The sequence below is a fragment of the Anopheles aquasalis genome, chromosome 2 (assembly GCF_943734665.1).
Source record: "Anopheles aquasalis chromosome 2, idAnoAquaMG_Q_19, whole genome shotgun sequence".
NCBI lineage: Eukaryota > Metazoa > Arthropoda > Insecta > Diptera > Culicidae > Anopheles > Anopheles aquasalis.
Window position 1 is genome coordinate 67,719,229 of NC_064877.1, and position 11,418 is coordinate 67,730,646.

Here is an 11,418-nt window from a genome sequence, read left to right on the forward strand (position 1 = left end):
GGTTTCTCTTTTACATATACCATTTACATCGGGCGTTCGTCAAAACAAACGCCCGGTGAAAAAGGTGTAGCCGTCAGGAAGCACGAGAAAAACATGCCCTTTTTCGTGTGAAGATTACGCTTTGCCGCTGTGAATTGGTTCGGAAAGAGTTCTGCAGAAAACCCACAAAGTCGCGTTTGCCATTTCCCCCGGAACGTTAAAGTGCCACCCTTCCATGACGATAGAGTTTGTCAAATGTTGGAATCAACTCGAGTCCTCTCGCCAACCATCCATAAAAACGCATCGAGATACGCACATCCCAACGTGATCGCCACTTGCTGGGGCACACGCTCGGTGAAAACGCTCCGCCCGGAAGCTTATGACGCCGGTGGGTATAGGTAGAAGTAATGAAAAATGGCTACCAGGCGGCCGCGGGTCAAGGTCGCTGCCAATCTCAGCATACGCAGGCCATCGAAACCTACCGGCAAGCCTGCAGCCGAACTAAAGAACGCGACGGTTGAAGCGTGCGATGAGACACCGGCAGTTGAACCGGAAACTCCAGCCACTGCAACCCACGACGAACCGCCGGCTGTTGCATCACCGTTGCAACATGTGGCTCCCGCCCAGTCCGAAGAGAAGCCAGAGGAGGAGAAACAACACTTTAAACTACCAAGTGAGTCGTAATTAATTTCGTATAGAGCTATCCTTTGGTAATCATCTGTTTTTCTTCCCACTAAAGTGCCGGTCGATAGCAATGCCAAAAACAGCAGCAGCTCGGTCAGTTCGTTCACCGGCACTGAAACCCCGGCAACAACTGCGAGCATCAGTCAGGAGGAACCGATGTCACCGAGAAAGCAAGATGTACGTTTTGGCTACCCTATGCAGTTGGCACGCAAGCGAATCCGTACGGAATCGCTAACGTCCAACAAATCCCTCCCCGATGGAGTCACGGTGAACAGAGTAGCCCGGAAGATAGCGACCAAGCAAGAAGAATCGCAGCGAACGCTCGAGAATAAGAAGGAGATCCGGAAGCGCTTAACGAACATCGAAAATGTTGACAAACAGAACCTCACCATGTTTGACATGATTTACTACAATCCGGTCAACAATCCCATGGAACCACCGCCTTCGCTCAGCAAGCGTACCTCGGTCGAGAACATTCCAAAGTCGATCGATGGTAGCCAGCGAGCGGGGTCACGCAGTCGCACGGCTAGCAAATCACGGTCTCCTACTCCTGCGCCATCAACTTCTGCACCGCCTGCAAAGGAAACACCGGCTCCTCCTGTTCAGCTAACGCCACAACTGAAGCTTGGGCCGAACGGTGAAATCATACTGGACGAAGCAAGCCTGGTGATCGAGAATGAGCGTGACAAAGAGTTTCGTGAAACGCTAGCCAACTCCGATGTTCTTTATCAGGACGAGTTTAGTGGCAGTAAGTAGCCTTGAGGAAGGATTGTGATTGTGGCGGATTAATTAATCTTCCTGATGATTAATCTTCCTTTACAGACTCTGGCTATTATACACGCATCAAACGGACGAAGGGTTGGAGTGATGAGGAAACGATACGCTTCTACCGCTGCCTACACACGATTGGAACCGATTTTTCAATGATGCTCAGTTTGTTCCCCAACCGCACCAGGCGCGACATGAAGCTCAAGGTAGTGGATTGTAGACCGCTAGCTATTCATACTTTCCACTTACACGACATTTAATTGCTTTTTTCAGTTTAAAAAAGAAGAGCGTCATAATTTGCAATTGGTCAATAAGGCACTCAAACACCCGAAACAGTTCAATATTGCCGAGCTTCGGCAACAGTTCGAGCAAGAAGACGAGGAACTTGAACGCAAAAAGGCGGAAAAGCAGCAGTGTCTCGAGGAAGAGAACAAAAAGCGTCGCAATGAGCAGCTACAGCGAAAGTATGCACCACAGTTTCCTTCTCCAATCCGTTACACAACTCTTCAATGGTTTTTCCAATTTTCATGTTGTCCGTTTTCCAGATTGTTGTTAAGCCAATCAAAGACCCGGTGCCCTCAGAAACGACTCAGCCGTTCACAACGTACGCTCACCGATGCTCACGAGCAGCTGCGGGATGGTGAATCCCCAAATGCGTCATTACCGCAATCGCCAATACCACCGGAAAGTGACGATCCACCTGCACCTGCTGCACAACCGCCAACCGAGTTGGCGTCAGAGATCGTTCCGGCCAAACGAGTAAGCAAAAAGTCACGTAAAGCACTGGAAGCTGAAGCTCTCGTCGAAGATTCCGAAACAGATCTAGAAGATGATCAACAATCAGCTAGCGAAACCCAACGCGCTACTAAGAGGGATATGAAACGAACAATGCCTACGTGTAACAAATCACTTAAAAATATGGATAGTTTGGACAACGGTCAGGAAGCGCATGTAGAACCAACACATGATGCGAAACGCGCTAAAAGGATTCGTAACATCTCACAGAAGGCAGTGGAAGACTCTTTGTATGGCAAGGAGAATGACAATGATCAAGTGGCGAATGCGACATCGCAGCCAACCGAGACAGAAAACTCGCCTCCGCCTTTACCCGCCGTGAACCAGCATAAACGAGTTCGAAAACTATCCCAGAAGGCATTGGAATCTGGTTCGTATGCGTATATTAACGATGATAATCAAGAAGAAACTTCCGAACCTCCGCTACTCACCAACAAGTGCGACGATGTCCATATACCATCGAAACCGGTATCAAAGAAACCACGCAAAAAATTGGAACCAACTCTGTTCACAAAGGAGTCATCCGATGACCAGAAGCCGAAGGAAGAAGATCAGTCCTTAATGCCTGCTGGCGATGAGTCATTGATGGATTGCAAGCGAAGTCAGCGAGTGCGCAAGATGTCGCGCAAGGCGCTAGAAGCCAGTCTTTGTGCGGAGGAATCAGATGATAATGATCCAAAATCGAACAACGATTCACAGCCCTACATCCCTAATGGTGGAATGGGGTCGACAAACACATCGTCAGCGTTGCTAGAAACAGAAACGGTTGAAGAATTGCCCTACCCACCGCCAGTTTACGTTGAACGTCACACCGCGTCAGTGCAGGAGGATCTGGAACCCGACTCCACATCTGTGATAACGCTTCAAAATCTCGACGATCAAAGCCGAACGACCTGTCGCCGCCGTGAGGACTGTAGCCTGCTGGGTGAAATAGCCCCGGTACCGATTGAGCTGACACCGGTTGCGGCCATGAAGTACGAAGTCGAAGCGGATCTCACTTACTTACCCTTGCCAGCCAATAATGCACCAGTGGCCAATCCCGTCAAGACGGAATCCTATACCAAAGTACAATCTTCGCTGGCGGAAAATGTCTTTAATAGGCAACACACACGCGAGCCGTTGGCCTTTGATGCGATGCTTTCAGCGGCACAGATGGGAATCGAGGAAAATGTTGAGCCAGTTGGGCAAACCAGTGATGCTTCCAGTGAACCGTATTACGAGACCACTTCGACCGAGCTGCTGGATGTAACTAGTGCAGCCAGTGCTGTCGGTCACTCGATACTGCTTCAAAAGATAGAACCGAATACCTACAGTACGCTAGAAGCGGAAACAACCGTTCAAACAGAGGAGGAAGTGCAACAGCAGGCCCATTCTGCTGCGAAACAAACGATTGTTGTCAAAAGCGTCGATATTAATGATAGTGATGGTCATTTCACTATCGAAACGGACGAGAACGCTGGGACAGAAGGCAACGAAAGCTTCACCAGTGATGCAGACGGTGGTTCCCTAGCGCAGCCCCAGGATCGGTTGGATGTGGCATTTAAACTTCGCGATCAAGCCCCTTGTGCTGATTCTCCGTCCCCATACTCCTGGCATACACCAGCGTCCGTTGGTCAATCACCGGTCAAAGCCAACGTTGACACAGCCGAATCAAAGCCAACGTTGACACAGCCGAAAGAAATAGCAGAGGATCACAACGATGGTATTGCGGAACAGAGGCAATATGACGGTGAAGATGACGACGATGAAGCCGACGCCGGCGGTTTCTCACTCGAAAACATCGATATTAACTCGCTGGTGCTGGTGGAGAGTCAGGATGTTAACGAACCGAACAAAACGATCTACGAGATCTACGTCGTAGTGCCGGAAACGGGGCAGCTGAGCGAGAAGCCGCTCGACGTACCACCGGATGTGATCGAAAGTATTCGACAGACTCTGGAGGCTGGCGATGATGGGACACAAGATGGTTAGTGTTGTTATACTGGCCCTCCTACACCATGTAGATAGTAGATATGGCTAAGCTGTAGTGGTAAGGTAAAGCAGCACAAGGATTTATTTGTTGTTTTTGGGGGAGGGGCATGGATGCGGTTTGTACGTTTTCTGCCGACGCTACGACGTGCTACTCACATATAGAGATGCTTCTAGACAAAACGATCGTTTTCCTATAGCTTTTCATTTACATCCAAAGTGTTTTTTTTATATCTTAAAAATTGGTTTGTTTTTCATAAGAAATTTATTTGATTGAATAAAATAAATCTCTATAACGCATAATAAGGTTAAAAGAGTTTCTTCATTCAACTCTTCCTTCATTCAAGTAAATAATCTTCACGGATGATCATAATTCACAGATCATGTTAAAATTGCAAGAAAATCGCGAACATATTCGAGTTCGTTCGGTGGTTCATTTGATTTTTTTTACGCAACAGCTTCTGCCACGAGCTCCTGCCTTGCAAATGGCGCATACAATCTCCACTGTTGCCCTTCGTTCATCGTCCACTGGCCGCTACGCCAGCCCGCGTAACAGTTGTGAAACCGATGTCCATCGTACGGCACGGAACAATAGTAATCGGCGGGCAGACCAAAAGATTTGGCCGAACGGGCGATGTGTGAGTATACCTTCTGGAACAGAAATGCAATGCGAAATGCACGCGGATCTACACGCACGGGATACCGCTCGATGGTAGGATGCGAATTGAAGCCACCGTTAATCTCATCCTGCACTATCGAAAGAAGCAGATCGGCTTCGAACAGAAGTAGCGCATCATTACGTACCAGCGTCACAAGAGTGAGAACCGTTGTGACCAGCTTACTCGGTACCGTCTGCAACAGCCCATCGTCCACATCATCCGAACAGACCCAGCGCAATAAATGCAGCTTCCTTTGCTTTAATGAGGCCTGTAGCGATTCGTCCTCCGACAGCAGTTCCATCACATGCGGTGGTATTATATCCGTTGGGAATATTGCGGGAACAATATGTTCATCATAAGGTTCCCGATGTCCCCGTTTAGCCAGAATCGTCATTTCCTTCCGTTCGTGTTGTCGATGATACAGTATAACGCCGGCAGTGCGGGCGATCAATGGCACAATGATGTCGAAGTAATTGCCAAGCTGTGTCGATCGATAGTCGAAAAATAGTATTGTACTGTTGTGTGCCGTGCCTTTTAAGACGCTCAGCACAAAGGAGTGCTCTTTCTCAATCAGAAACGCTTCCATCGGATCCATTGGGCGGCTCAATAAACTAGGATTCTGGAGCGAGAGATAGAAGGACAATCGAAGTGTTAAATTTTTGTGTCGTATAAGATACTGGTCGGTATCAACGTACGGTGCTGTAAAAGTATACACTTTGCATCAAGCATTCCTCTGCATCTTCCGGTATCGGACGCCCCTGGAACACGCGCCGGACAATTTGTTGTACGATACTTTTGTTGAAACCATTACCTATCGGTAACATGCGAACGTATTGGGCCAGCCTGCCAAACTTGTTATTACCATTGAGCGAATTGTGGAAAGGTTGCACGGTGTCGTACTGGAAAAAATCGTTCCCTCCCAGTGTCGCCCACAGTGCCATGCCGGGCCAGCTTAGATCCAGCTCACACCGTAATGCATTCCTGTTGTACTCTAGCGTCTCTAGTGTACCCAAATTAATATCGTCCGCTGACCACAAATGCCAATTTCCTTCGTAGATAAGAAAATCGGTATCGTTCGTAATAATGGCGAAGGCTTTATGCTGCAGTGCATACATGGCCAACTCTTGGTCGCACTCGGCGCTGTACGAAAAGATCACTGGACCATGCTTGATCGCTATGTGATTCAGCTTGATGCAAGTATTGTTCGGTATCGCTCCGTAGTACCTGGTGGCGATTTTATGCAGTGGTTGCTCCTGATCGACGGCATCGATGATGGTGAGCATGTTTTCGTACTTTCGATTCTGCCTTCGCGTCCACGTCGTGAGCTTGGTCTGCTGCGGTGGTCCATCGAAGAAAAATACCAGCCGTGCTCCGGCTTCAGTTAGGCGGCGAAAAAGTTCGTCGGCCTGCCGTTCGATCATCCGTACCCGCGTTCCACAGAGCATACTCTTTTTGTCGGAGCAAAATAATCCAAACAGTGCCATCAAATCGATCACTATCAAAGGTCTGCGTGATCGTTTAGCCGCTTTTCTGCAAAAGGGAACAACGGAATTAATTACACAACTTTTTGAAATAGCGCATCGCAGAATCGCAGGTGAGGGCAGTTACCGTATCGCGGGCAACATCCAAACGGGAAAGACGCCATTCTTCAAATGTTTGTTCATATACGTTTTCAAATGCCGGACACCCATCTTGGCTGAGCAAACCAGCAAGCACCAGTGTACTACAATTATATATCTTAAAACATCCGATTTTCACCGAGGATTTGCGCCCATTCGCTGCTGTTTGTTTTTGAGGTAGTTTGTTTTGATCGTGAATCCGTCTGTCAAAAGAGGAGTTTTCCGGAAAGCGACCCGCGAATTGCTGTGAAAATAGAGAAAGAAAAGGAATTCCATGAGTTTATCCGAAATAAACGAGCGGGGAATGGAACTGGGAAGCGTTCAATTAGAAGAGGATAGCCCGAAGATAGAAAACAAAGGAATGGTGTACATTTCCTCCATTCCAAAACACATGAATGTGACGATTTTGCGCGAGCTGCTGCAACCGATGGCCAACGTGGGCCGTGTCTACATGCAACCGGAATCTAAAGGTAAGTTGAACAGGAACTCCTAAATTCCCGATCACAGCTTACAGCTACAGTTTATTCGCAGGAGCAAAGGAAAAGAAAAGGGCAGTACTAGGAAAACGAGCGGTTCTCAATTACACCGAGGCTTGGGTGGAGTTCAGCAGAAGACGTGAGGCACGATTGCTTGCCAAACGCCTAAACGCACAACCAATCAGTACCAGCCGAAAGTCGGTGTTTTGTGATATCCTGTGGAACATGAAATACTTACCACGGTACACTTGGGTGCAGCTAAGCGAGCGGTTATCCTACGAAAAAGCTGTTGGCCCGCAGAACCATCGTGCCGAAATCGCTCAAGCGCGGAAAGAGGCTGCCCACTTTCAGGCCAATCTGGATCGCAGTTTTTCCCGGCTGCAGCGACGACGAAAAGAGAACCATGTTAACGGCTTAGGAAATAGTTAATCAATAAAACGAGCGTGATTATTACTGAAACTGATCTGAAAAACGGAAAAATTGGAAACTGTCGTTTTTTTTGTCCGCTTTGACGTTTCATTTGTTTGTAAACACACCGTGTAGAAAATAACGGATTACCGGCCGCCTGTTGCAGATTCTGCGGAGATATTAAGCGTACCGAGCGAAAAAAGAAGTCTGTTACCTTACGAGCCTACGAGTATCCGGCACAAGATGCAACGAAAGGGCCGGGAAGAATCATCTGATTTGTTACGGCAATTTGAGCCAGCGAAAGAGGCAGATCTGGCGATACACGTGAAGAAGATCGAAGAAATCAAGCACTGGCTCGAAGCGGCACTGCAAGACAGTGAATACGAGCCGGAAGGAATCGCGAAACAGATGTTGTTGGTGACTGGCCCTTCCGGAAGTGGCAAGAGCGTGTGTGTGAAAACGATCGCCAAACAGCTAAAGTGCGATGTTAAGGAATGGACCACTCCCGTAGATGTGGAACTGTTTTACGAGGATAACTTCGACTTCGATAGTCGAGAGGACAAACGAAGCAGACAATCCCAGAAGCAACTGTTTAACGATTTCCTTCACAAAAGCTCCCGGTATTGCTCGCTATTCAGCTCGCCCGGAACGGAGCGGAAGGTGCTCTTGGTGAAGGATTTTCCCCACTCATTTCTGCGCAGTCCGGAAGAATTTCACGAATCGCTTGAATTGTACCAAAATCAGAGCAGTACGCCGATTGTCTTCATCGCGACGGACGCCTCGAGCAAATCGTTGGACATTGCGATGAAACTTTTCCCTCCGGCAATCATGGAGAACTTCCACATCGAAACCATTAAATTCAACGCCGTCTCTGTAACTCTCATCAAGAAGGCGATTAAACGCATCTCTAGTTTGATAGGTGGCAGTGCCGAACTCCGGAAAACCTTCCAAGTACCTCCCAAAGCGGTAGAAGAAGACATCGTCGCTTCCTCCCAGGGTGATCTGCGGAATTGCTGTTTAAATTACCTGTTCACTTGCTTAAAATCGATACCCTCTTCACTGACCCATGCTCCCAGTGGAACGGTTCAGTCGGGCCGGAACAAACCGAAGAAAGCAACCGATAAAGGCTCTACCAAGCGCGACAAAGGGGCCCTGGGATTGAGTGAAGGCCTCACAGTTATGCATGGGCTGGGCCGTATTTTGCATCCAAAGTGTAAGTTTCTTATCGGTTTTTTTGTTTTCGAGAGTTAGTTGCTAAAGTCTACGAATGTTTTTTCAGATGTAAATCATGATGCCGGTATGCGATTCTTGCATGCTCCCGAAGACATCACCGATAGCTTTATTTCTCAACCGGCAGCCATAATATCATTGCTTCATTCTAATTATGTGTCGAGATGTTCCGATGTCCATCGCCTTTCCGCTGCATCTGATTGCCTGACTGTGGCGGATGTGATCATGAATGAGTATCGGGTAAGTTCCTAGCCGCATGCTGTCCTACCTCCGAATTTGCTATTGATTATCGGTATTGCGTATGTTTCCAGAGCGATCAGTTAGCTTCATACGGTTTAAACCTCGCTGTTCGTGGTATCATGGTGAACAATGAGCAAACTTCACACGGTTGGCATCAGATCAAAAAGAAAGTGTCAATTCAGCTGCAAAACAGGTAACAGTATTGTAAAATTGCTTATTTTTGTTCCATGTCTAACGATTATATCTTCGATTCTGTGTAGCGCTCAGCTGTACACGGACGAGCTTACCAAACTTGGAATCATCTCTCGACCTATTCCACAGAAACTGTTTGCATCTGAGTATAGGGGATTTATATCAATTATTCGTAGGTAGTAACTAACACACTATTATATATTGAAGGATTTGAAAACAGCGTGTATATTTGCGGTAAATGTGTATTTCATGAATTTCACTTGAATTCTCCTGCTGATGCTTGTAACTAAAATCTCAATTGGCTCAATTGTCGGCGAATAAAAGTGGAAAAAATGATCCCGTTGAAGTTGTCTTAACAAAAGTGAGTTAAAAAGGTGTTTATAGTAATCGCAGGTGGATGACAAAAAGCATTACATGCAAGTATTGAGTTTTCAAATCATCATCGAGTAAATGGGATGAGCCCAGCTCGTTCGATGAAATGTTTCCTAACGCCCCGTTTTTAAACGAGTAACAAAGTAGTCATTGTCTCGTAGCGGTCAGTATCGTCCAAGCGCTACTGCTGGTGCTACTCTCGTTACGCTTCGAAGCAGTGGACAGCGGATTTCGTTTGTGAAAGATGTATATCAAACAGGTGATTAGCTTGGTGCTCCAGTAAAGGAAATAGTTGGTTTTCATCATTTACGATTCACCAACAGGTCATAATTGAGGGTTTCAAAAGCTACGGACAAAAGGTTGTCACAGAACCGTTCCACAAACAGCATAATGTCGTGATCGGCCGCAACGGTGCGGGAAAGAGCAACTTTTTTAGCGGTAAGCCTTCGCAAAATAGCGGTGACCTCTGGTGACCAAATCGATCTTCCAATTCTTCCAGCCATTGAACTGGTGCTCAGTGACGAGTATCATCATATACGCTTGGATCAGCGCCTTGCACTGATAAACAAAAGAATAGGTAGCAAATCAGCGTTTGTGGAAATAGTGTTCGACGAATTCAACTCGCCAATTCAGGTAAAGCACATTCCTATCAAGACCAGACTTGTAATTAGAATTTTCGTGTCGGATTTTGTTGTTGGAAAAGCTGTGAAGAGGTGTAGTATAGCTTAATTTTAAAAATTCATCGTAAGCAATGGCTTCTAGATTGTTGCAGCTATCATATTGTGGTTTTTGAAAGAATTTATAATGTACATTTTATGGTTTCGCTTTCAGCCTGATAAGCATGAAGTGCGCGTTCGTCGTAAGATCATGCGAAACAAAGACCAATACTTATTGAATGGAAATGTAATTACTAGAAAGGAACTAATATCCTTTTTAGAAAGCGCCGGCTTATCTATCTCAAGCCCTTACTACATCGTTAAGCAGGGTAGAATCAATCAGCTGGCTACAGCATCACCAACGCAACTACTACAAGTGCTATTCGACGTGACGGAGATACAGTTGTACAAGGAGTGCAGTGCGCAGTCATTAAAGCGCTTGGAAAGCACTGCGGAAGATATGGAGCAGATGCGTGCGGATATTGAAATGATGAAAAAACGTAGGGAAATGCTGAACAAAGAGAAAAACCTGCTGGAGAAGTTTGAAGCACTGAACAAAGAGCTTCGCATTCTAGAATGTGTCATCCTGGAAAAGGAACGTTCCGAGCTGATCGCAGAGAACGACAAAGTGAAGGATGGCAGAAGTGCAATGGAAGAGAAGCAACAGAATCTTGAGAATCAACGACAAAAAGTCCAAGAAAATGTCTCTGATATCAAAAAGCAACTGCACACAATTGCAAAGGAACTCGAAATCGAAAAGCAAAGAAACACTGAACTATCCCAGGAACACAATGCGCTGGAGCAGAAAAGCGCTAGCTTGGAGCTCAAACTTGGTGACATCTTGGAAGAGCAAAACCGAGAAAAAGAGCTGTGCGACGAGGTGAATAAAACCTTGAACAAACTGAACAGCCAAATTGAAAGCAGAGAGGAGGAATTGCACAATATATCCATGCAACATGATCTCCTGAGTAAAGGCGAAACGGTACTTAATGAAAGGTTGGCAAAATTACAACTACGCCGTAATGAATTGATAGATAAGCTCAGTCGGAAAACTCAGTTTTCCTCACTCGTCGACCGTAATCATTGGATTAAGGCGGAGCTCCAAGCCATCGAGAAAAAAATAAGAGCAAAGAAAACTGATCTACATCACACTATGGAAAAGCTGGAACAAAATAATACTGGACTTCAAACAGGAAACGAGTTGTTGGAAAAACATTCAACTTGGTTTGATGAATTGAAATTGGAGTTGGATCAGCACAAAACCAATTTAAATGAGAGCATCGCTGGCCGTATTAGGTTGCGAACGGTTATAACGGAATTGTTAGACGAAGAGTCAACGCTCATGGATAGCCTATACTCAAGCAAGGAGAAA

General features: G+C 46.5%; 5 protein-coding genes across 5 annotated transcripts in view; 4 read left to right on the plus strand and 1 right to left on the minus strand.

Annotated features, from left to right (window-relative positions):
* Nucleotides 1-72: 72 nt before the first annotated feature.
* On the plus strand, nucleotides 73-4,198 carry LOC126569006 (transcription factor TFIIIB component B'' homolog). The gene is made up of 5 exons (XM_050225776.1): nucleotides 73-652; nucleotides 719-1,411; nucleotides 1,486-1,637; nucleotides 1,705-1,895; nucleotides 1,977-4,198. The coding sequence occupies exons 1-5, from the start codon at nucleotides 394-396 to the stop codon at nucleotides 4,195-4,197; spliced, it is 3,516 nt and encodes a 1,171-aa protein (XP_050081733.1). The 5' UTR covers nucleotides 73-393; the 3' UTR covers nucleotide 4,198.
* Nucleotides 4,199-4,256: 58 nt separating this feature from the next.
* Nucleotides 4,257-7,286, minus strand: LOC126569007 (uncharacterized). The gene is made up of 4 exons (XM_050225778.1): nucleotides 7,187-7,286; nucleotides 6,462-6,716; nucleotides 5,549-6,383; nucleotides 4,257-5,472 (listed from the first exon to the last, which is right to left on the minus strand). The coding sequence occupies exons 2-4, from the start codon at nucleotides 6,542-6,544 to the stop codon at nucleotides 4,642-4,644; spliced, it is 1,749 nt and encodes a 582-aa protein (XP_050081735.1). The 5' UTR covers nucleotides 6,545-6,716; nucleotides 7,187-7,286; the 3' UTR covers nucleotides 4,257-4,641.
* LOC126569008 (uncharacterized) lies at nucleotides 6,724-7,400 on the plus strand. The gene is made up of 2 exons (XM_050225779.1): nucleotides 6,724-6,942; nucleotides 7,004-7,400. Exons 1-2 carry the CDS (start codon nucleotides 6,747-6,749, stop codon nucleotides 7,375-7,377), a joined length of 570 nt encoding a protein of 189 aa, XP_050081736.1. The 5' UTR covers nucleotides 6,724-6,746; the 3' UTR covers nucleotides 7,378-7,400.
* Nucleotides 7,401-7,519: 119 nt separating this feature from the next.
* LOC126581813 (cell cycle checkpoint protein RAD17) lies at nucleotides 7,520-9,336 on the plus strand. Its single transcript, XM_050245730.1, has 4 exons — nucleotides 7,520-8,569; nucleotides 8,636-8,826; nucleotides 8,898-9,019; nucleotides 9,087-9,336. Exons 1-4 carry the CDS (start codon nucleotides 7,600-7,602, stop codon nucleotides 9,196-9,198), a joined length of 1,395 nt encoding a protein of 464 aa, XP_050101687.1. The 5' UTR covers nucleotides 7,520-7,599; the 3' UTR covers nucleotides 9,199-9,336.
* A 243-nt stretch (nucleotides 9,337-9,579) lies between these two features.
* The window catches only part of LOC126576692 (structural maintenance of chromosomes protein 3-like), a 4,144-nt gene continuing 2,305 nt past the window's right edge, over nucleotides 9,580-11,418 (plus strand). The window contains exons 1-4 of the mRNA XM_050238001.1: nucleotides 9,580-9,649; nucleotides 9,714-9,828; nucleotides 9,890-10,023; nucleotides 10,222-11,418. The exon at nucleotides 10,222-11,418 is cut by the window's right edge and continues 1,184 nt beyond it. Of these exons, the coding sequence (XP_050093958.1) occupies nucleotides 9,635-9,649; nucleotides 9,714-9,828; nucleotides 9,890-10,023; nucleotides 10,222-11,418 (1,461 nt within the window). The 5' untranslated portion in view covers nucleotides 9,580-9,634. The remainder of the gene's footprint in view (nucleotides 9,650-9,713; nucleotides 9,829-9,889; nucleotides 10,024-10,221) is intronic.

Excerpts from the sequence above, each read along its gene's own strand:
- LOC126569006 (XM_050225776.1), top strand. The coding sequence starts at position 394 with ATGGCTACCAGGCGGCCGCGGGTCAAGGTCGCTGCCAATCTCAGCATA. Across the intron at positions 1,412-1,485 it reads TCAGGACGAGTTTAGTGGCA|ACTCTGGCTATTATACACGC; the intron begins GTAAGTAGCCTT and ends CTTCCTTTACAG. Across the intron at positions 1,896-1,976 it reads AATGAGCAGCTACAGCGAAA|ATTGTTGTTAAGCCAATCAA; the intron begins GTATGCACCACA and ends TCCGTTTTCCAG.
- LOC126569007 (XM_050225778.1), bottom strand. The coding sequence starts at position 6,544 with ATGGGTGTCCGGCATTTGAAAACGTATATGAACAAACATTTGAAGAAT. Across the intron at positions 6,384-6,461 it reads TGGATGTTGCCCGCGATACG|AAAAGCGGCTAAACGATCAC; the intron begins GTAACTGCCCTC and ends TCCCTTTTGCAG. Across the intron at positions 5,473-5,548 it reads GTGTATACTTTTACAGCACC|AATCCTAGTTTATTGAGCCG; the intron begins GTACGTTGATAC and ends CTCTCGCTCCAG.
- LOC126569008 (XM_050225779.1), top strand. The coding sequence starts at position 6,747 with ATGAGTTTATCCGAAATAAACGAGCGGGGAATGGAACTGGGAAGCGTT. Across the intron at positions 6,943-7,003 it reads CATGCAACCGGAATCTAAAG|GAGCAAAGGAAAAGAAAAGG; the intron begins GTAAGTTGAACA and ends GTTTATTCGCAG.
- LOC126581813 (XM_050245730.1), top strand. The coding sequence starts at position 7,600 with ATGCAACGAAAGGGCCGGGAAGAATCATCTGATTTGTTACGGCAATTT. Across the intron at positions 8,570-8,635 it reads CCGTATTTTGCATCCAAAGT|ATGTAAATCATGATGCCGGT; the intron begins GTAAGTTTCTTA and ends ATGTTTTTTCAG. Across the intron at positions 8,827-8,897 it reads TGATCATGAATGAGTATCGG|AGCGATCAGTTAGCTTCATA; the intron begins GTAAGTTCCTAG and ends GTATGTTTCCAG.